Source organism: Salmo salar, chromosome 06, assembly GCF_965601325.2.
Source record: "Salmo salar chromosome 06, fSalSal1, whole genome shotgun sequence".
NCBI classification, from domain to species: Eukaryota; Metazoa; Chordata; class Actinopteri; order Salmoniformes; family Salmonidae; genus Salmo; species Salmo salar.
In genome coordinates, this window is record NC_138296.1 from 76,420,203 (window position 1) to 76,441,973 (window position 21,771).

Genomic DNA, 21,771 nt, shown 5'->3' on the forward strand with positions numbered 1-21,771 from the left:
TTCACCTGGAATGCTTTTCCAACAGTCTTGAAGGAGTTCCCACATATGCTGATCATTTTCCTTCACTCTGCAGTCCAACTCATCCCAAACCATCTCAATTGGGTTGATGTCTGGGGATTGTGGAGGCCAGATCATCTGATGCAGCACTCCATCACTCTCCTTCCTGGTCAAATAGCCCTTACACAGTCTGGAGGTGTGTTGGGTCATTGTCCTGTTGAAAAACAAATGATAGTCCCACTAAGCTAAAAAAAACAGATGGGATGGCTTATCGCTGCAGAATGCTGTGGTAGCCATGCTAGTTAAGTTTGGCTTGAATTCTAAATAAATCACAGACAGTGTCACTAGCAAAGCACCCCCACACTATCACACCACCTCTTCCATGCTTTATGGTGGGAAATACACATGCGGAGATCATCCGTTTACCCACACTGCATTTCACAAAGGCGGTGGTTGGAACCAAAAATCTCCAATTTGGACTCAAGACCAAAGGACACATTTCCACCGGTCTTATGTCCATTGCTCGTGTTTCTTGGCCCATGCAAGTCTCTTCTTATTATTGTTGTCCTTTAGTAGGGGTTTCTTTGCAGCAATATGACAACAAAGACCTGATTTACACTGTCTCCTCTGAACAGTTGATATTGAGATGTCTTACTTGAACTCAGTGAAGCATTTATTTGTGCTGAAATTTCTGAGGCTGGTACCTCTAATGAACTTATCCTCTGCAGCAGAGGTAACTCTGGGTCTTCTGTTTCTGTGGCGGTCCTCATGAGAGCCAGTTTCATCATAGCGCTTAATGGTTTTTGTGACTGCACTTGAAGAAACTTTCAAAGTTCACGCAATGTTCCATATTGACTAACCTTCATGTCTTAAAGTAATGATGGACTGTCATATTCTCTTTGCTTATTTGAGTTGTTCTTGCCATAATATGAACTTGGTCTTTTACCAAATAGGGCCATCTTCTGTATACCCCCTACCCTGTCACAACACAACTGATTGGCTCAAACGCATTAAGAAGGAAAGAAATTCCATAAATTAACTTTTAACAAAGCACACCTGTTAATTGAAATGCATTCCAGGTGACTACCTCATGAAGCTGGTTGAGAGAATGCCAAGAGTGTGCAAAGCTATCATCATGGCAAAGGGTGGCTATTTGAAGAATCTCATAAAATATATTTTGAATTGTTTAACACTTTTTTTGGTTACTACATGATTCCATATGTGTTATATTGTACAATTCAGGTGTGCACAGCTCTTAGAGACTTTCCCAGAAAGACACACAGCTGTAATCGCTGCCAAACGTGATTCTAACATGTATTGACTCAGGGGTGTGAATACTTATGTAAATGAGATATTTCTCTTTCATTTTCAATAAATTTGCAAAAAAATGTAGGCCTGGGCTTTGTGTTCTTATTGAGTTAGCCTAAATGTAAGCCAGATTCTGAGAGCCACTGGTTCACTGTGTTGCTGTTCTGTCATGAAAGGCAGAGCTCGCAGCACTAATACCCAGTCTAATCCTTAAACACACAGACACACACACAGACACACACACAGACACACACACAGACACACACACAGACACACACACAGACACACAGACTTAGACATGCACACGCAACTGGAGAAACGGTACCAACTCTGAGGCTTTAGGCCTGTAATTAGAGATAATTTACACAGATCAGGTTGAACATAATCTGGGCTGAAGATAACCCCAACCCCCCTGCCCACCTCACTCACTCTCTCTACTTGTTCTAGTCACATTTTACCACTGTTACTCACACAGAGTTTGGGTGTGCAGTGTGCAAGCGCGCGTGTAACAGGTTAGGTGTGTCCCGAACAGGGGGTCTGGTAGGTGCAGGGGAAGGGCTGGGTAAACAGAAGTAAGTAAGTCTTCGTCTGTTGTTTGGTTTTCACTAGGGGTAGAAACACATGGTTTCTTTGTGAATGTTGCTGGCCCATGTCTAATAGCTCTAATGGCTATAAGGAGTCCCACTAAAACCATTAGCTCAGTTAGCCTTATCTCAGGGGTAATAAACCAAATGCATGTAAGAAACACACACACGAAACACACTGCGAGTTTTTCCAATCTCATGGGTGTAAGTACCGTGGAGTGGAGAAGCGTTGAGGTTGCCTCTCACCTGACTCACCATCTCCCTGCTCGCTCTCCCTCCCTCTGCTGAGAAAAGGGGACACAGTCTCCCAGCTGATGGTGAAACTCAAGTCACTGCATTATTTCTGCCTCATGCACCAATTCATGTTGTTTCTCCTATGACCAGAGAAAGTGAAATATTCCTTGATATTAGACACAAGCTGCTAATAAGTTTACTTTAGTATACTCATTCATTGCAGCTGCAGTTCTGGTTGTAGCATGAGTGGAAGTAGGGAGAATGCACATTACATAAGTCCCACAGTTGACAGTGCATGTCAGAGTAAAAACCAAACCATGAGGTCGAAGGAATTGTCTGTAGAGCTCCGAGACAGGATTGTGTCGAGGCACAGATCTGGGGAAGGGTACCAAAACTTGTCTGCCGCATTGAAGGTCCCCAAGAACACAGTGGCCTCCATCATTCTTAAATGGAAGAAGTTTGGAACCTCCAAGACTCTTCCTGGAGCTGGCCGCCCGGCCAAACTGAGCAATCGGGGGAGAAGGGCTTTGGTCAGAGAGGTGACCAAAAACCTGATGGTCACTCTGACAGAGCTCCAGAGTTCCTCTGTGGAGATGGTTGTCTTTCTGGAAGGATCTCCCATCTCTGCAGCACCAATCAGGCCTTTGTGTGCGTTTCCCTTCTCCCCCGATTGCTCAGTTTGGCCGGGCGGCCAGCTCCAGGAAGAGTCTTGGAGGTTCCAAACTCTCCTCAGTAAAAGGCACAGGAGTGTTCCAAACACTCCTCAGTAAAAGGCACATGACAGCCTGCTTGGAGTTTGCCAAAAGGTTGAAATCTTTGGCCTGAATGCCAAGCATCACGTCAGAAGGAAACCTGGCACCATCCCTACGGTGAAGCATGGTGGTGGAAGCATCATGTTGTGGGGATGTTTTTCAGTAGCAGGGACTGGGAGACTAGTCAGGATCGAGGGAAAGGTGAACTGAGCAAAGTACAGAGAGATCCTTGATGAAAACCTGCCCCAGAGTGTTCAGGACCTTAGGACAATGACCCTAAGCACACAACCAAGACAACACAGGAGTGGCTTCGGCACAAGTCTCTGAATGTCCTTGAGTGACCCAGCCAGAGCCCGGACTTGAACCCGGTTTTAACATATCTGGATAGACCTGAAAATAGCTGCGCAGCAATCCTCCCCATCCAACCTGACAGAGCTTGAGAGGATCTGCAGAGAGGAACGGGAGAAACTCCCCAAATACAGGTGTGCCAAGCTTGTAGCGTCATACCCAAGAAGACTTGAGGCTTTAATCGCTGCCAAAGGTGCTTCAACAAAGTACTGAGTAAAGGGTCTGAATACTTATGTAAATGTGATATTTCATTATTTATTTTTTATACATTTGCAAGAATGTGTAACGTTTTTTGCTTAGTCATTATGGGGTGGTGTGTGTAGATTGATGAGGGAAAAAAAACTTTTAATCACTTTTAGAATAAGGATATAACATAACAAAATGTGGAAAAAGTCAAGGGGTCTGAATACTTTCCGAATGCACTGTATACATTTTTCAACCATTTTCCATCCCAAAAATGTTGAATAAGATGGAAAGTAGATGGAAAAGGGGTCTTAGGAAACATCTACCAGAAAAGTCTTAAAAGGTATTAGAAATACATCAAAACACAACTAAGATCAACACTTATATTTAGTTTTGGAGGAATAATTTGCCTTCTGTAAGTTTAAGGCAAATCATTAATTCCGTTACCAAAAACTCACATAACAAGTACAGGTATAGACCTGCTAATTAGTTGTATCATTTTTTTTATTTTTTAATTTTTTAAACTGATATCAAGTTTGATTAAAACTCATAATTCTGTTACCATGTCGGAATTACTGAAATTGATTTGGCTACAATGGGAGTTTTCACAGTCTGGACAATCATGCTCTCTCTCTCTCTTCTCTCTCCATGTAATGTCACCTCTCCCAGCTCTTACTGACTCCTACCACCTAACCTCTTTCCATTTACTGTAACAAGCATCCTCAACCACTGAGCACCAACCAACAACGGACATCCATGGACTTTTAAAAATTGTTTCAATTTGGTCAGTCCGCCCTGGCAAGACCAAATCTGAACCAATCATAGACGTTTGTTTTGCAAGATGTACAGTACAGTACAGAACAGTAAAGAAAAGTAGAGTACTGTAAAATCACCCCCTTCGCCCTCCATTTGCGCCATTTGCACAAGTGTCCCAAAGCTGAGGGAGTGAAAATGATCTAGGGTGTAGGGGCTAATTAGCCCCACCGTCAGTTACTTCAACTGAGCCTTTAATGCTGCCGACTTCATAGCGAATTGGAATCCCATAAGGCACCGCGTTATTGGTGAGTTTGCGCAATTTCACCCAAAACATTGGAGTGGCGTGCCTAATTATATGACACATGCATTTGTTTATGTCTGATGGTGAGACTTGACACATGTAAAATATGAAATACCTTCCAAATTAAATGTTTAACTGTAACTGAGGTTTATATTTTGTAAAATGACAGAGGATTTGTTCATTTGAATTTCATGTTCGTCAGCAACACGTGATAAGAGGGCCCTCAAGGGCGAGTTGGTAGGGGCGAGGTGGTGGTTTGGGATTCATACCTATTTCACTTACTCTCTCTCTCTGTCTCTCTCTCTGGTCTCTCTCTCTGTAAATTACTTAGTGTGGTCATCATGGCTTGGTAGAGTGCTTATTTTTGTGTGTTCAAAGCCTTCTGGCCATGGTGTGAGTTGAGGACATGGTTGTGGTCAGTTTCAGTTAGGCTGGACACCACACTCTCACGCCTGTGGTATGGCCCGTTTTTCAGTTGGAATCCTAAACCGATCAGGGGACATGAACAAGGTGTGGGTTTTCTACTTTGGCCTTTCTGCTGAGAGAGACAGCGAGAGAGGCACACAGCGAGAGACAGACAAAAGAGAGAGAGAGAGAGAGAGATAGACGAGCGAGAGAGTGGCTTCCAGTGTCTAGTTAAACTGTGGCCTGGCAAGCTTGCCACTTGGAATCCAGATAGGGACACTGTGGGAACATAAAGGTGTTCACTTGTTTTTTTATTAGGATGGTTGAGGCGTTTAAGCATCTTCCTGTTTTGTGAGTATTAACCTCTATGGGCTAGGTGGGACGCTTGCGTCCCACCTACTCAACAGCCAGTGTAATCCCGTGGCGCGTTATTCAAATACCTCAAAAATGCAAAAACTTCAATTTTTCAAACATATGACTATTTTACACCATTTTAAAGACAAGACTCTCGTTAATCTAACCACACTGTCCGATTTCAAAAAGGCTTTACAACGAAAGCAAAACATTAGATTATGTCAGCAGAGTACCCAGCCAGAAATAATCAGACACCCATTTTTCAAGCTAGCATATAATGTCACATAAACCCAAACCACAGCTAAATGTAGCACTAACCTTTGATGATCTTCATCAGATGACAATCTTAGGACATTATGTTATACAATACATGCATGTTTTGTTCAATCAAGTTCATATTTATATCAAAAACCAGCTTTTTACATTAGCATGTGACTAGCATTCCCACCGAACACTGCCGGTGAATTTACTAAATTACTCACGATAAACGTTCACAAAAAACACAACAATTATTTTAAGAATTATAGATACAGAACTCCTCTATGCACTCGATATGTCCGATTTTTAAAATAGCTTTTCGGTGAAAGCACATTTTGCAATATTCTCAGTAGATAGCCCGGCATCACAGGGCTAGCTATTTAGACACCCAGCAAGTTTAGCACTCACCAAAGTCAGATTTACAATAAGAAAAATTGTATTACCTTTGCTGTTCTTCTTCAGAATGCACTCCCAGGACTTCTACTTCAATAACAAATGTTGGTTTGGTCCCAAATAATCCATTGTTATATCCAAATAGCGGCGTTTTGTTCGTGCGTTCAGACACTATCCGAAAGGGTAAATAAGGGTGACGAGCATGGCGCATTTCGTGACAAAAAAATTCTAAATATTCCATTACCGTACTTCGAAGCATGTCAACCGCTGTTTAAAATCAATTTTTATGCAATTTTTATCGTAAAAAAGCGATAATATTCCGACCGGGAATCTGCGTTTAGGTAAACAGACGAAAGAAAATAAAGCATGGGGTCGACTCGGGCACGCGCCTAAGCCCATAGTACTCTGATCGGCCACTTGCCAAACGCGATAATGTGTTTCAGCCAGAGGCTGCCTCGATATGATTCCGCTTTTTCCCGGGCTCTGAGAGCCTATGGGAGCCGTAGGAAGTGTCACGTTATAGCAAAGATCCTCAGTCTTAAATAAAAAGAGCCAAGATGAACAACAACTTGTCAGACAGGCCACTTCCTGCATGGAATCTTCTCAGGTTTTGGCCTGCCATTTGAGTTCTGTTATACTCACAAACACCATTCAAACAGTTTTAGAAACTTTAGGGTGTTTTCTATCCAAAGCCAATAATTATATGCATATTCTAGTTACTGGGCAGGAGTAGTAACCAGATTAAATCGGGTACGTTTTTTATCCGGCCGTGTCAATACTGCCCCCTAGCCCTAACAGGTTAACAATCTTTACTCTGAACTTGATAAGAGGACAAGGATAAAGGTCTCAGTTCTCACACTTCCTTTTCTCTCCCTCTCTCGCTTCCTTCTTTCAGACGATTACACGGATGCCCTCCCTCCTCTCCCAGAGATTCCGGATGCCGGCTCGGTCCTGAGCTCAGTGGGCGTTCCGGGCCGCTTTCGCCACACCGACATCCACCACACCCCTCTACGCTACTGCTCCGCCCACAGCATGGACTCCTCCCCAGACAGTGCTGAGCGCCCAATCAGCTACGGCTCCACCTCTTCCTCCGCCTCCTCCAGGGACAGCCACTGCTCACTGGGCAGCCGCTCCACCTTAGGCCCCTCCCCTCACTGTCATCCCGCTCCTGACCAGGACTCCGGGGCAATCCGGTTGGAGCTGGTTCCAGCCAGGCAGCTGGGATGTGGGGATGAGGAGGAGAGGAATATTGGAGGAACAGATGCAGGAAAAGGGACTGTTAGACTGGTGTCTGCCCAGACCCCCCAGTCAGACACCAAGGCTGGGGAGAGGAGCTCCCCGGGGCCCAGGGTGCAGTATGTGGACAGGGTGGTTCAGGAGATAATGGACACTGAGAGGACCTACGTACTGGACCTGCAGAGCATCGTACAGGTAAGGAACATGGTACCACACAACACCACTGGGGAGACACATACATAGTACTTATCCTTCTTACAGGAGTCTGTCCAGTACTGTGAGGAACATGGTACCACACAACACCACTGGGGAGACACATACATAGTACTTATCCTTCTTACAGGAGTCTGTCCAGTACTGTGAGGAACATGGTACCACACAACACCACTGGGGAGACACATACATAGTACTTATCCTTCTTACAGGAGTCTGTCCAGTACTGTGAGGAACATGGTACCACACAACACCACTGGGGAGACACCAGCTATTACTGCACCTACATACAGCACAGGGGTATATTTTCAGACTGTTAGGTGAGATGCAAACAGTAGGACAGCGCATGCAGTGTTTCCCTACTCCAGTCCTCCAGTACCCCCAACAGTACATATTGTTGTTGTAGCCCCGGACAAGCACACCTGATTCAACTTGTCAACTAATCATCAAGCCCTCAGTGAGTTGAATCAGGTGAGTTTGCCCAGGGCTACAACAACAATGTGTTATGTTGGGACTGTTGGAGGACCGGAGATGAAACCCTGTTGGGACTGTTGGAGGACCGGAGATGAAACCCTGTTGGGACTGTTGGAGGACCGGAGATGAAACCCTGTTGGGACTGTTGGAGGACCGGAGATGAAACCCTGTTGGGACCAGAGATGAAACCCTGTTGGGACTGCTGGAGGACCGGAGATGAAACCCTGTTGGGACTGTTGGAGGACCGGAGATGAAACCCTGTTGGGACTGCTGGAGGACCGGAGATGAAACCCTGTTGGGACTGTTGGAGGACCGGAGATGAAACCCTGTTGGGACTGCTGGAGGACCGGAGATGAAACCCTGTTGGGACTGCTGGAGGACCGGAGATGAAACCCTGTTGGGACTGCTGGAGGACCGGAGATGAAACCCTGTTGGGACTGCTGGAGGACTGGAGATTAAACCCTGTTGGGACTGCTGGAGGACCGGAGATGAAACCCTGTTGGGACTGTTGGAGGACCGGAGATGAAACCCTGTTGGGACTGTTGGAGGACCGGAGATGAAACCCTGTTGGGACTGTTGGAGGACTGGAGATGAAACCCTGTTGGGACTGTTGGAGGACTGGAGATGAAACCCTGTTGGGACTGTTGGAGGACCGGAGATGAAACCCTGTTGGGACTGCTGGAGGACCGGAGATGAAACCCTGTTGGGACTGCTGGAGGACCGGAGATGAAACCCTGTTGGGACTGCTGGAGGACCGGAGATGAAACCCTGTTGGGACTGTTGGAGGACTGGAGATGAAACCCTGTTGGGACTGTTGGAGGACCGGAGATGAAACCCTGTTGGGACTGTTGGAGGACCGGAGATGAAACCCTGTTGGGACTGCTGGAGGACCGGAGATGAAACCCTGTTGGGACTGTTGGAGGACCGGAGATGAAACCCTGTTGGGACTGTTGGAGGACTGGAGATGAAACCCTGTTGGGACTGTTGGAGGACCGGAGATGAAACCCTGTTGGGACTGCTGGAGGACTGGAGATGAAACCCTGTTGGGACTGTTGGAGGACCGGAGATGAAACCCTGTTGGGACTGTTGGAGGACCGGAGATGAAACCCTGTTGGGACTGCTGGAGGACTGGAGATGAAACCCTGTTGGGACTGCTGAAGGACTGGATGGAACATTGCAGTGTAGGAAGACAGATACTAGTATATTACTGAACAGCATCATACCAGTCAGGACCTGTGTATGAAAGAACGGGGGTCAAGATGAGTGTCCATAGAGTGTTCATAGACAACACCCATATACAGGAGAAGTTGATTTGGGCGGAATAGTTGTCATCAGAGGTCCCAACCAGCAGGAAACTGGTCCTTTCAGAAAGAGAGGGTGGGTGGGTGAGTTGTCGGAGAAACTGTTTCCTCACCCCTCCCAACCTGTCACAGGGACCAAGATGGATGTCCCTCCCCCTACCATCCCTCCTCGCTCCGTTCAGGGTGAGGAGAATAGGAATGGGAGAGCGGTGCTGTAGGAAGAGGGATTTAGAGCTGCAATAACAATTTCTAAAGTAGGTTAGCTAAACACTGAGCAGAGCTCACTTTAAAGACGTATACTCCCCTTAGACCTGGACCCCCTAACTCAGCTAGTCAACAAGACCCCCTTATCAGATCTATGCGGCCGGACACCCACTCTTCCACTACACTTTTAGACAGAACCATCATTTACCCCTTTCTCCCCCCTTATTAATGTCAATCTCTGTCAAGACTTCCAACACTTATGCTATTCATCATCAGTGGATTACATTCAGAGCAGACTGCCCTTCTATATCTAGCGCTTGTCAGCAGGTCCCATATCACTTCACATTAAGTGGGTGTAACACCATCATATTCACCACCACCACCCATGTACAGTATAGTGCTACTATCCACCGTGGCCACTCGGCATCAGAGCTGTCACCCTCCACCCGTTACCCAGAATCCCTTGCGTGGTGCTTTCCGCAGGGTTAGAGGGGGTGACGGCCCAAACACAAATATTTAACCAGACTCCTGTGGGCTCACCTGCGCTCCATCTGTCAACGACGGACGGGGATGTGGCCTGCACAAGCAGTGTGTTTGTATTGGTATGTGCATTGATGTGTGCAGTGGTTTGTGTGTGGGGCACATGATGCATGTATATGTACAGTGCATCCCATCATCAATCTACACACAATACCCCATAATGACAAAGTGAAAACAGGTTTTTAGAAATGTTTGCAAATGTATTACAAATCAAAACAGATACCTTATTTGCATAAGTGTTCAGACCCTTTGCTATGAGACTCGATATTGAGCTCAGGTGCATCCTGTTTCCATTGATCATCCTTGAGATGTTTCTACAACTTGTGGTAAACTCAATTGATTGGACATGATCTGGAAAGGCACACACCTGTCTATATAAGGTCCCACAGTTGACAGTGCATGTCAGAGCCATGGGGTCGAAGGCCAAGCAATGAGGTCGAAGGAATTGTCCGTAGAGCTCCGAGACAGGATTGTGTCGGAGCAGCGACGCTCCCCATCCAACCTGACCGAGCTTGAGAGGATCTGCAGAGAAGAATGTGAGAAACTCCCCAAATACAGGTGTGCCAAGCTTGTAGTCATACCCAAGAAGACTTAAGGCTGATGTGCTTCAACAAAGTACTGAGTAAAGGGACTGAATACTTATGCAAATGTGCTATTTCAGTTTTTTATTTTTAATACATTTGCAAAAATGTCTAAACAGTTTTTTTGCTTTGTCATTATGGGGTATTGTGTGTAAATTTATGAGGTGAAAAAAACTATTCAATACATTTTAGAATAAGGCAGTAATGTAAAGAAAATGTGTAAAAAGTCAAGGGGTCAGAATACGTTCCAGATGCACTGTAACTGTATGTGAGTAGTGCATGGTAGATACAACCTATATATGGTGTGTCTGTACACTGTGATTGTCCTTCCCTAGCTGAATAACTGTGTTTTAATCAGCATATCAGGCTTCTCCATACGAACTCACAGAGAACCCTGGAGAAACCCATTCCTCCTGCTCCAGTCCCGGACATGGGACACGTTTCATCCCATTCCCCCTGCTCCAGTCCCGGACATGGGACACGTTTCATCCCATTCCCCCTGCTCCAGTCCCGGACATGGGACACGTTTCATCCCATTCCTCCTGCTCCAGTCCCGGACATGGGACACGTTTCATCCCATTCCTCCTGCTCCAGTCCCGGACATGGGACACGTTTCATCCCATTCCCCCTGCTCCAGTCTCGGACATGGGGAACATCTTTTATCCCATTCCTCCTGCTCTAGTCCCGGACATGGGACACGTTTCATCCCATTCCTCCTGCTCCAGTCCCGGACATGGGACACGTTTCATCCCATTCCCCCTGCTCCAGTCCCGGACATGGGACACGTTTCATCCCATTCCTCCTGCTCCAGTCCCGGACATGGGACACGTTTCATCCCATTCCCCCTGCTCCAGTCTCGGACATGGGACACGTTTCATCCCATTCCCCCTGCTCCAGTCTCGGACATGGGGAACATCTTTTATCCCATTCCTCCTGCTCTAGTCCCGGACATGGGACACGTTTCATCCCATTCCTCCTGCTCCAGTCCCGGACATGGGACACGTTTCATCCCATTCCTCCTGCTCTAGTCCCTGACATGGGACACGTTTCATCCCATTCCCCCTGCTCTAGTCCCGGACATGGGACACGTTTCATCCCATTCCTCCTGCTCTAGTCCCGGACATGGGACACGTTTCATCCCATTCCCCCTGCTCTAGTCCCTGACATGGGACACATCGATGTTGACCAGGAAAAATCACAGCACCTCTGGGAATTCTCAGCAGAGGCTTATGGGATTCCAGAAATGGAATATGGAGGAGTTAGCATGTTCTAGTGAACTGGTTTTCATGTGGGCGTATGGAGTGAGGAGACTGGGTGTTGGTGTATGTTAGATTTAGAGAAATTGAGAGAAAGTTTGTATGTCTTAATGTGTAACATGGGCAATCTTCAATTTCAGTTTATATAGAGTCTCAAATGTTTGAGAAGCATAGCTGGAGGTGTGTGTGCGTGTGTTTTGGAATTGTGTTTGTGTTTCAAGATGTGCGTGTTTGGTTTTGCTATCCTTGTGGGGACCAGAAGGGGTGGGGTTTAACACTTTGTGTGTGTGATCAGGCTCAGATTAGGCTGTGTTGATTGACTGGGTCAGGGCAGGTCACATGGCTAATAAAGTCTCACCTTACACCTTAACCATGGCCAACAACCCCAACCCTAAACATAACCCTGGTCCCGTACCGTGACTCCACCGACCACCATTATCCTAACTTAAAGCCATATCTCTAACCCAACTCTTACCTCCAAACCTGGACCTAAACCATTGCCCTGAAACCCCCATATCTGCCCTGAACCCCTAAATCCTCCAAACTGTCTCCTCTTACCTCAGAACCTTGACCCCTACTTCTATTTTACACAATGGTTCAGTCAGAGTTCCCCCCCTGGGAGAGGATGACCTCACCAAACACCAAACAATCTAAGAGTGTTGTGTGTGTTAGAGAGGGGGAGGGGGGGTGAGACACAGGTTGGCTACTTTGTGTAGCCTGCAGATAAACAGTTGAAGTCGGAAGTTTACATACACCTTAGCCAAATACATTTAAACTCAGTTTTTCACAATTCCTGACATTTAATCCTAGTAAAAATTCCCTGTCTTAGGTCAGTTAGGATCACCACTTTATTTTAAGAATGTGAAATGTCAGAATAATAGAGTGAATTATTTATTTTAGCTTCTATTTCTTTCATCGCATTCCCAGTGGGTCAGAAGTTTACATACACTCAATTAGTATTTGGTAGCTTTGCCTTTAAATTGTTTAATTGTGATCAAACTTTTTGGGTAGCCTTCCACAAGCTTCACACAATAAGTTGGGTGAATTGTGGCCTATTCCTCCTGACAGAGCTGGTGTAACTGAGTCAGGTTTGTAGGCCTCCTTGCTCGCACATGCTTTTTCAGTTCTGCCCACACATTTCCTATAGGATTGAGGTCAGGTATTTGTGATGGCCACTCCAATACCTTGACTTTGTTATCCTTAAGCCATTTTGCCACAACTTTGGAAGTATGTTTGGGATCATTGTCCATTTGGAAGACCCATTTGCGACCAAGCTTTAACTTCCTGACTGATGTCTTGAGATGTTGCTTCAATATATCCACATAATCTTCCTCCTTCATGATGCCATCTATTTTGTGAAGTGCACCAGTCCCTCCTGCAGCAAAGCACCCCAACAACATGATGCTGCCACCCCCGTGCTTCACGGTTGGGATGGTGTTTTTCGGCTTGCAAGCCTCCCCCTTTTTCCTCCAAACATAACGATGGTCATTATGGCCAAATAGTTATATTTTTGTTTTATCAGACCAGTGGACATTCCTCCAAAAAGTACGATCTTTGTCACCATGTGCAGTTGCAAACCGTAGTCTGGCTTTTTTATGGTGGTTTTGGAGCAGTGGCTTCTTCCTTGCTGAGCAGCCTTTCAGGTTATGTCGATATAGGACTCGTTTTACTGTGGATATAGATACTTTTGTACCTGTTTCCTCCAGCATCTTCACAAGGTCATTTGCTGTGGTTCTGATTTGCACTTTTCGCATCAAAGTATGTTCATCTCTCGGAGACAGAATGCGTCTCCTCACTGAGCATTATGACGGCCAGACTTGGCTAATTTCTTTTGATTTTCCCATGATGTCAAGCAAAGAGGAACTAAGTTTGAAGGTAGGCCTTGAAATACATCCACATGTACACCTCCAATTGACTTAGATGATGTCAATTAGCCTATCAGAAGCTTCTAAAGCCATGACATAATTTTCTGGAATTTTCCAAGCTGTTTAAAGGCACAGTCAACTTGGTGTATGTAAACTTCTGACCCACTGGAATTGTGATACAGTGAATTATAAGTGAAATAATCTGTCTGTAAACAACTGTTGGAAAAATTACTTGTGTCATGCACAAAGTAGATGTCCGAACCGACTTGCCAAAACTATAGTTTGTTAACAAGAAGTTTGTGGAGTGGTTGAAAAACGAGTTTTAATGACTCCAACCTAAGTGTATGTAACCTTCCGACTTCAGTTGTAGATGGTGTCAGTGTGAGAGAATGTACTTATCCCATCTGTCAATGAGACGGAGACGAAAAGAGAAACAAGATGAGGGTGAGACTGTGTGTGTGTGTGTGTGTGCATGTGCTACCGTGTCTGTGTACGCGTGGAGAGAAAGCTGAGGCGTATAATCACTATTGGTAGCTGAACATGTCATGACTGATGGCTTAGATGGTGGGATAAGATGCTGTCTGAACAGACACAGCCTCAGTTCCTTAAACACTTCTCTACAAGCCTCTCACCAGTGTATCCTATCCTATTAGCTTTGGACACTGTCCATCTGTGAATACTGTAGGCCCTTAGACATTTTGCTGTGCTGGTCAAACAGCCATCTGGACAAAGAGGAGTACCCACTGAATAGTCTCTAGTTAAGTAGACAGGTTAAGACTGGACTGAAGTCAGGGAGAAGTGGGCTGTGGGCCCAGTTGTTTTACTAGACAGGAATGCTCTTCATCTAAAGCAGATTGAATGTGTGCTGAATAAGTGTGATAAGTGTATGTGGTCTCAAAGTGTTTACGATGCTGTGTGTATTTATAAGTGGAGAGTGTTTTCATAGTGTGTGTGTTCAGAGTGCGTGTTGGTGGGGGGTTGGTAGAATGACGCCAGGGAGCATGTCAGTCATACTGTCCCTCTCGCATGACTGTTGATGAGATATTCCTCAAAACACTTTGATGTGGGTGTCATAACTGACCACGCTCTCTCTGTGTCTCTCTGTTGCTGCCTCTTGCTGTCTCTCTCTCTTTCTCTCTCTCTCTCTCTTTCTCGCTCTCTCTGTGTCTCTCTGTTGCTGCCTCTTGCTGTCTCTCTCTCTTTCTCTCTCTCTCTCTCTCTCTCTCTCTCTCTCTCTCTCTCTCTCTCTCTCTCTCTCTCTCTCTCTCTCTCTCTCTCTCTCTCTCTCTGTGTCTCTGTCTGTGTGTCTCTGTCGCTGCCTCTTGCTGTCTCTCTCTCTGTGTCTGTCTGTGTGTCGCTGTCTCTTGTTTTCCCTCTCTCTCTCTCTCTCTCTCTCTCTCTGTGTCTGTTGCTCTCGCTCACTTTCACTTAAATCAATATGCTTTATTGGCATGAAATATATTCTGTAATTGGCAATGTATTTCAAAAACCATAAATTTAGAAGTCAAAAGTACAATTGCATGAAATCACATACATTGTTTCTCAAAAAACATATTTTTTTCTCTCTCTCTGTAGGATTACCTGGAGTGTATCAGTAACCAGTCTTGCCTAGCACTGAGCTCAGAGGAGAGAGGCTCTCTATTCGGGAACATCCGAGACATCTACCACTTCAATAGGTAAACGCACACATACACACACACACACAGAAATACACACACACCCCCAAAACAAATACAGACTGCAGTATCCAAGGAATCTACAGAATGAGGATAGTTTGTCTCACCTGTCGATGTGTGGGGGGCCAGTGACCAATCAACATTGTGTGTCCGTGTTGTTTTGTCCATCTGAGGAGTGTATGTTCAAAACCACCAGGCCTGCTGGAAGCCTAGTCACTCAGACTGTCAGCTGTCACATAAAGACATACAGCAACACAGGGAGGGAGAGAAAAACCTAGAGAGAATTCACATAGTGAGGGAGTTTGGTTTGACACAAAGTCCTTACAGTTACAATGACCTCATTCCCTAGACTTGTAACAATGGCTACACCAGTTGACCATATATCCATCAACCAATAAGAATTAGGGACACACACACACAACCCATTTCAATTGACGGAAGTTACTTTTTGTTGTAAGCAGAGTACCCTAGGACCTAATACTGTGTCCCAAGTTATATTTGTTCCTGAACATTTTTGTTGTTTATAACAAAGAGCGATGGGGAGCAGTTTGATAAGTGTGTACCAAGGTAACTCTCAGTTTGTATGCCAATGATTGAATTAAGTGTGTGGTGTGCAAGTGGTTAAAGTACTGATATGCTGATGTGATCATTTTTGGGGTTTACAGAGATCTGCTTCATGACCTGGAAAAGTGTAATTCGGACCCTGTGGCCATTGCAGAGTGTTTCGTAGCCAAGGTAAGTCTCTTTCTCTTCTTTTCTCATCTTTTTCTTTCTTGTTGAAGCCTGTCTGAACAGCTGGTTCAGAACAAAAAACACTCCAAAACATGTAACACACACACAACATTATTTAGGTTACAAACTAACCAAAATCGTAATCATACTTAGTCATACTGACAGAGAAGCACAATTTCTGAGGAAATTTAAGGGCTGGCAAAATGTATAATCACCATTTACTGGTGAGGGCTAATGGTAGTACTTCAACAACTGAGAAAAAAACTATTCTCCTCTCGTGTGTGTGTGTGTGTGGTGTGTCTATAACTGTGTTTGGTCTTCTTTCCAATTCTTTTCTACATTAAATCATTCTATTTCATGATAACTGCATACTAACACTTACTCAACAGACGTATCTTTACCAATACCACAATAAGTACACAGTAATCTGTCTGTAAACAGAGTTTATCACTCTGGACATGCACAAACACACTAGTCATTTCACTGTGGTCTGTGCCAGTGTGTACGATAGTAGCTCTTGTTGAAGTTGTACCCAGTCCATGCTCCACATATTCATCATCCCCATACCACAATAAATCACTTCAAAAGTATTCATACCCCTTGACATATTCCACATGTTGTTGCTTTACAGTCTGAATTCAAAATTGATTGGCAACAACTCTGGTGGACATTCCTGCAGTCAGCATGCCAATTGCACGCGCCCGCAATCTTGCGACAACATTGTGTGGTGTGACAAACTGCACATTTTAGTGTGGCCTTTTATTGTCCCTAGCACAAGGTGCACCTGTGCAATGATCATGCTGTTTAATCAGCTTCTTGATAATCCATCCACCTGACAGGTGTGGCATATCTTGGCTAAGGAGAAATCCTCACTAACAGGGATGTTAACAAATTTGTGCACAACATTTGAGAGAAATACGTTTTTTGTGCATATGGAACATTTCTGGGATCTTTTTATTTCAGCTCATGAAACATGAAGCCGACTTTACATGTTGCGTTTTATATTTTTCTTTAGTATATTTTACAATACACTAGTAATGAATCAAGGGCCTCTGTGGTTTGTAGGTGGCCTTATCACAGTCACTTTACACATATGTTAAATGTGTGTTTACTTACATATTTAGTACAATTTCAATCATGCACTCTTTTGATTGCAGTTATCCAAAGTAGTGTGTGCCATCACTGTTACGTGACCATAAAATAGAGGTTGCGTGCATTTAGAAACGTTCCCTGATTATTGTAGTGTGTGTGTGTGTGTGTGTGTGTGTGTGTGTGTGTGTGTGTGGGTCATGAATTGGTGTTGGGTCAGTAGCCAGACAACTGCCTGGAAACATTTGTTCGTTGCAGACAATCTCCCCCCCCCCCCCCCCAACTTAGTCACAACTCGGCAAAGCGTTTGAAGGAGTGAAAAAACAGACCATAAATCCCTCCCTCCTCCTCTTGGAGGTAATCGTCTATCTGTCCTTATGTTCCTTACCCTGCTTTCAGTGAAATGTGTTGAGTAAGCAGCCTAGTCTTTATGGGTCCCTACATGCTGACTGCACCACTGTTGCACAATTAAAACAAGAACATCATGTTTTATCATCTGGTAGAAAAGAATCTTTCCTCTTCAGTCCACTTCAGCGTTTAGCTGACCTCCTAACCCTTAGCTCCTCTCTCCAGTCTAGACCCCTCAGCATGCCAGCCGGTCGATACAGAAGCAAAACCAATTACTATATAACATCCCATAATGGTTTAGTCCTATCATAATAATGATGAGCAGCACAGTCTGGAGATGTACTATATATAAATCTAAATCTATGGTAGCTCAGCAGAAATCCTCAGGTTCAGTCTCTGCCTTGCTGTTCTGAGATGATCTAAACTTCACTATTAATTAGGGATGGGGGGTTTTAAACAATTTCACTGTTCGAATAGTATCCTGAATTGTTGTTGCATATTCGAAATACATGTGTGTGTAGCGAGCAGACGGAAGGAGAGAGATGCCAAGGCGACTCGGCTACAGCCAAGAATAGCTAACTTGAGCAACCACAATGTTATTTATCATCCCATATAACAGTGCCTGTCTTGACTGGAGTAGCCTAGAGAAGCTAGCTAAATAGCAAAGCCAGCCAGCTATAGCTAGCCAGGCTAATTGAGGCCACATGCTGTGCTTTCTCCCCAACCCCATTTAGATAAAACAACAGCTATACCGGTTGGTTGCATGTTATAGCCTACTCCTTCTCATTTCACTAAGATTTGATTCAGTCTTGCATTAGTGAACTCTCACTCCACTTGCTACACATTTATCTTGAGCCTTTTTGGCCAAGATAAACAACAAGCTACACAAGTGAAGGCTACCTTTTTTTATATGGTGCACCATGCTTGTCATAACTACATTGGAAAGGTTTTTGTTTTATTTAATTAATAATTAGAAATGTCATGGTATATCTTTTGAATGTAACAACGTCACATGGATATTTTAATCTAATTTAGAAAATACCTTTTCAGTGTAAGAATCTGTTTAAAATGGGAATATATAAACATTCCCGTAGAAATGAATATTCACACAAGTGTTCGAATACAAATGTCCCTACTATTAATCTATATCTATGTTATATCAGGAGTGATTGATAATGTAATTTAGAAAATGTCCTCACAGATCAAAGATGAGCAGAAATCAGATTCCATCTCTGCCTTGCTGTATTATCAAATTTTATTTGTCACATGCGCCGAATACAACAGGTGTAGACCTTACAGTGAAATGCTTACTTACAAGCCCTTAACCAACAATGCTTTAAGAAGTTAAGAAAAAAAGTGTTCAGTAAAAAATATATAAGTAATATATACACACATACATAGAGTTGAAGTCTGAAGTTTACATACACCTTAGCCAAATACATTTAAACTCAGTTTTTCACAATTCCTGACATTTAATCCTAGTAAAAATTCCCTGTCTTAGGTCAGTTAAGATCACCACTTTATTTTAAGAATGTGAAATGTCAGAATAATAATGGAGAATTATTTATTTCAGCTTTTATTTCTTTCATCACATTCCCAGTGGGTCAGAAGTTTACATACACTCAATTAGTATTTGGTAGCATTGCCTTTAAATTGTTTAACTTGGGTCAAACGTTTTGGGTAGCCTTCCACAAGCTTCCCACAATAAGTTGGGTGAATTTTGGCCCATTCCTCCTGACAGAGCTGGTGTAACTGAGTCAGGTTTGTAGGCCTCCTTGCTCGCACACGCTTTTTCAGTTCTGCCCACACATTTTCTATAGGATTGAGGTCAGGTATTTGTGATGGACACTCCACTACCTTGACTTTGTTATCCTTAAGCCATTTTGCCACAACTTTGGAAGTATGTTTGGGATCATTGTCCATTTGGAAGACCCATTTGCGACCAAGCTTTAACTTCCTGACTGATGTCTTGAGATGTTGCTTCAATATATCCACATAATTTTCCTGCCTCATGATGCCATCTATTTTGTGAAGTGCACCAGTCCCTCCTGCAGCAAAGCACCCCCACAACATGATGCTGCCACCCCCGTGCTTCACGGTTGGGATGGTGTTCTTCGGTTTGCGAGCGGCCCTCTTTTTCCTCCAAACATGATGATGGTTGTTATTGCCAAACAGTTCTATTTTTGTTTCATCAGACCAGAGGACATTTCTCCAAAAAGTACGATCTTTGTCGCCATGTGCAGTTGCAAACTGTAGTCTGGCTTTTTTATGGCGGTTTTGGAGCAGTGGCTTCTTTCTTGCTGAGCAGCCTTTCAGGTTATGTCAATATAGGACTTGTTTTACTGTGGATATAGATACTTTTGTACCTGTTTCCTCCAGCATCTTCACAAGGTCCTTTGCTGTTGTTCTGGGATTGATTTGCACTTTTCGCACCAAAGTACGTTCCTCTCTAGGAGACAGAACGCATCTCCTTCCTGAGCGGTATGATGGCTGTGTGGTCCCATGGTGTTTATATTTGCGTACTATTATTTGTACAGATGAACGTGGTACCTTCAGGCATTTGGAAATTGTTCCCACGGATGAACCAGACTTGTGGAGGTCTACAATTTTCTGAGGTCTTGGCTGATTTCTTTTGATTTTCCCATGATGTCAAGCAAAGAGGCACTGAGTTTGAAGGTAGACCTTGAAATACATCCACATGTACACCTCCAATTGACTTAGATGATGTCAATTAGCCTATCAGAAGCTTCTAAAGCCATGACATAATTTTCAGGAATTTTCCAAGCTGTTTAAAGGCACAGTCAACTTAGTGTATGTAAACTTCTGACCCACTGGAATTGTGATACAGTGAATTATAAGTGAAATAATCTGTCTGTAAATAATTTTTGGAAAAATTACTTGTGTCATGCATAAAGTAGATGTCCTAACCGACTTGCCAAAACTATAGTTTGTTAACAAGAAATTTGTGGAGTGGTTGAAAACGGGTTTTAATGACTCCAACCTAAGTGTATGTAAACTTCCGACTTCAACTGTGTATATATATCAATATATATAAAAGTAACAAATAATTAAAGAGCAGCAGTAAAATAACAATATTGAGGCTATATACAGGGGGTTATATACAGGGTGTACCGGTACAATGTGCCGGGGCACCGGTTAGTCGAGGTAATAGGTAGAGGTAGGTAGAGTTAAAGTGACTATGCATGGATAATAAACAGAGTGGCAGCAGCGTAAAAGAGGGGTCTGGGTAGCCCTTTGATTAGCTGTTCAGGAGTCTTATGGCTTGGGGGTAGAAGCTGTTAAAAAGCCTTTTGGACCTTGACTTTGCGCTCCGGTAACACTGTCATGCTCGGCAGCAGAGAGAACTGTCTATGACTAGGGTGGCTGGAGTCTTTGAACATTTTAGGGCCTTCCTCTGACACCACCTGCTATAGAGGTCCTGGATGGCAGGAAGCTTGGCCCCAGTGACGTACTGGGCCATACACACTACCCTCTGTAGTGCCTTGCGGTCGGAGGGTCGGAGGCCGAGCAGTTGCCATACCAGTCAGGATACTCTCGATGGTGCAGCTGTAGACCTTTTGAGGATCTGAGGACCCATGCCAAATCTTTTCAGTCTCCTGAGGCTTTGTCGTGCCCTCTTCACGACTGTCTTATTGTGTTTGGACCATGATAGTTTGTTGGTGATGGGGACAACAAGGAACTTGAAGCTCTCAACCTGCTTCTCTGATTGTGGACTCCACTTTTCCTGTAGTCCACAATCATCTCCTTTGTCTTGATCAGGTTGAGGGAGAGGTTGTTGTCCTGGCACCACACGGCCAGGTCTCTGATGTCAGGGTTTCTACTGTGGTCCTTTGTAGCTCAGTTGGTAGAGCATGGCACTTGACATGCCAGGGTAGTGGGTTCGATTCCCGGGACCACCCAATACGTAAAATGTATGCACGCATGACTAAGTCGCTTTGGATAAAAGCGTCTGCTAAATAGCATATATATACATAGTGTGTAAATGCCTGCTGTGGTTTTGGACTCAATCAGGAGGACCCAATGTGCTGGATATACTTTGGATGGTGTGTGTGTGCGTGCGTGCATGTGCGCACACCAGTCAAAAGTTTGGACACTCAAGGGTTTTTCTTTCTTTTTCTTTCTTTTTACTATTTTCTACATTGTAGAATAATAGTTAAGACATCAAAACTATGAAATAACACACATGGAATCATGTAGTAAGCAAAAACGTGTTGAAGAAATCTAAATATATTTTAGATTCTTCAAAGTAGCCACCCTTCCCCTTGATGACAGCTTTGCACACTCTTGGTATTCTCTTAAACAGCTTCATGAGGAATGCTTTTCTAACAGTCTTGAAGGAGATCCCACATATGTTGAGCACTT

General features: G+C 44.2%; 1 protein-coding gene across 3 annotated transcripts in view; it reads left to right on the forward strand.

Moving 5' to 3' along the window:
* LOC106607972 (pleckstrin homology domain-containing family G member 1) overlaps positions 1–21,771 on the forward strand; it is a 130,563-nt gene that overhangs the window by 86,212 nt on the left and 22,580 nt on the right. For all 3 annotated transcript variants that reach the window (XM_014205508.3, XM_014205511.3, XM_014205510.3), the window contains exons 2-4: positions 6,769–7,304; positions 15,119–15,219; positions 15,885–15,954. In XM_014205508.3, the coding sequence (XP_014060983.1) occupies positions 6,769–7,304; positions 15,119–15,219; positions 15,885–15,954 (707 nt within the window). The remainder of the gene's footprint in view (positions 1–6,768; positions 7,305–15,118; positions 15,220–15,884; positions 15,955–21,771) is intronic.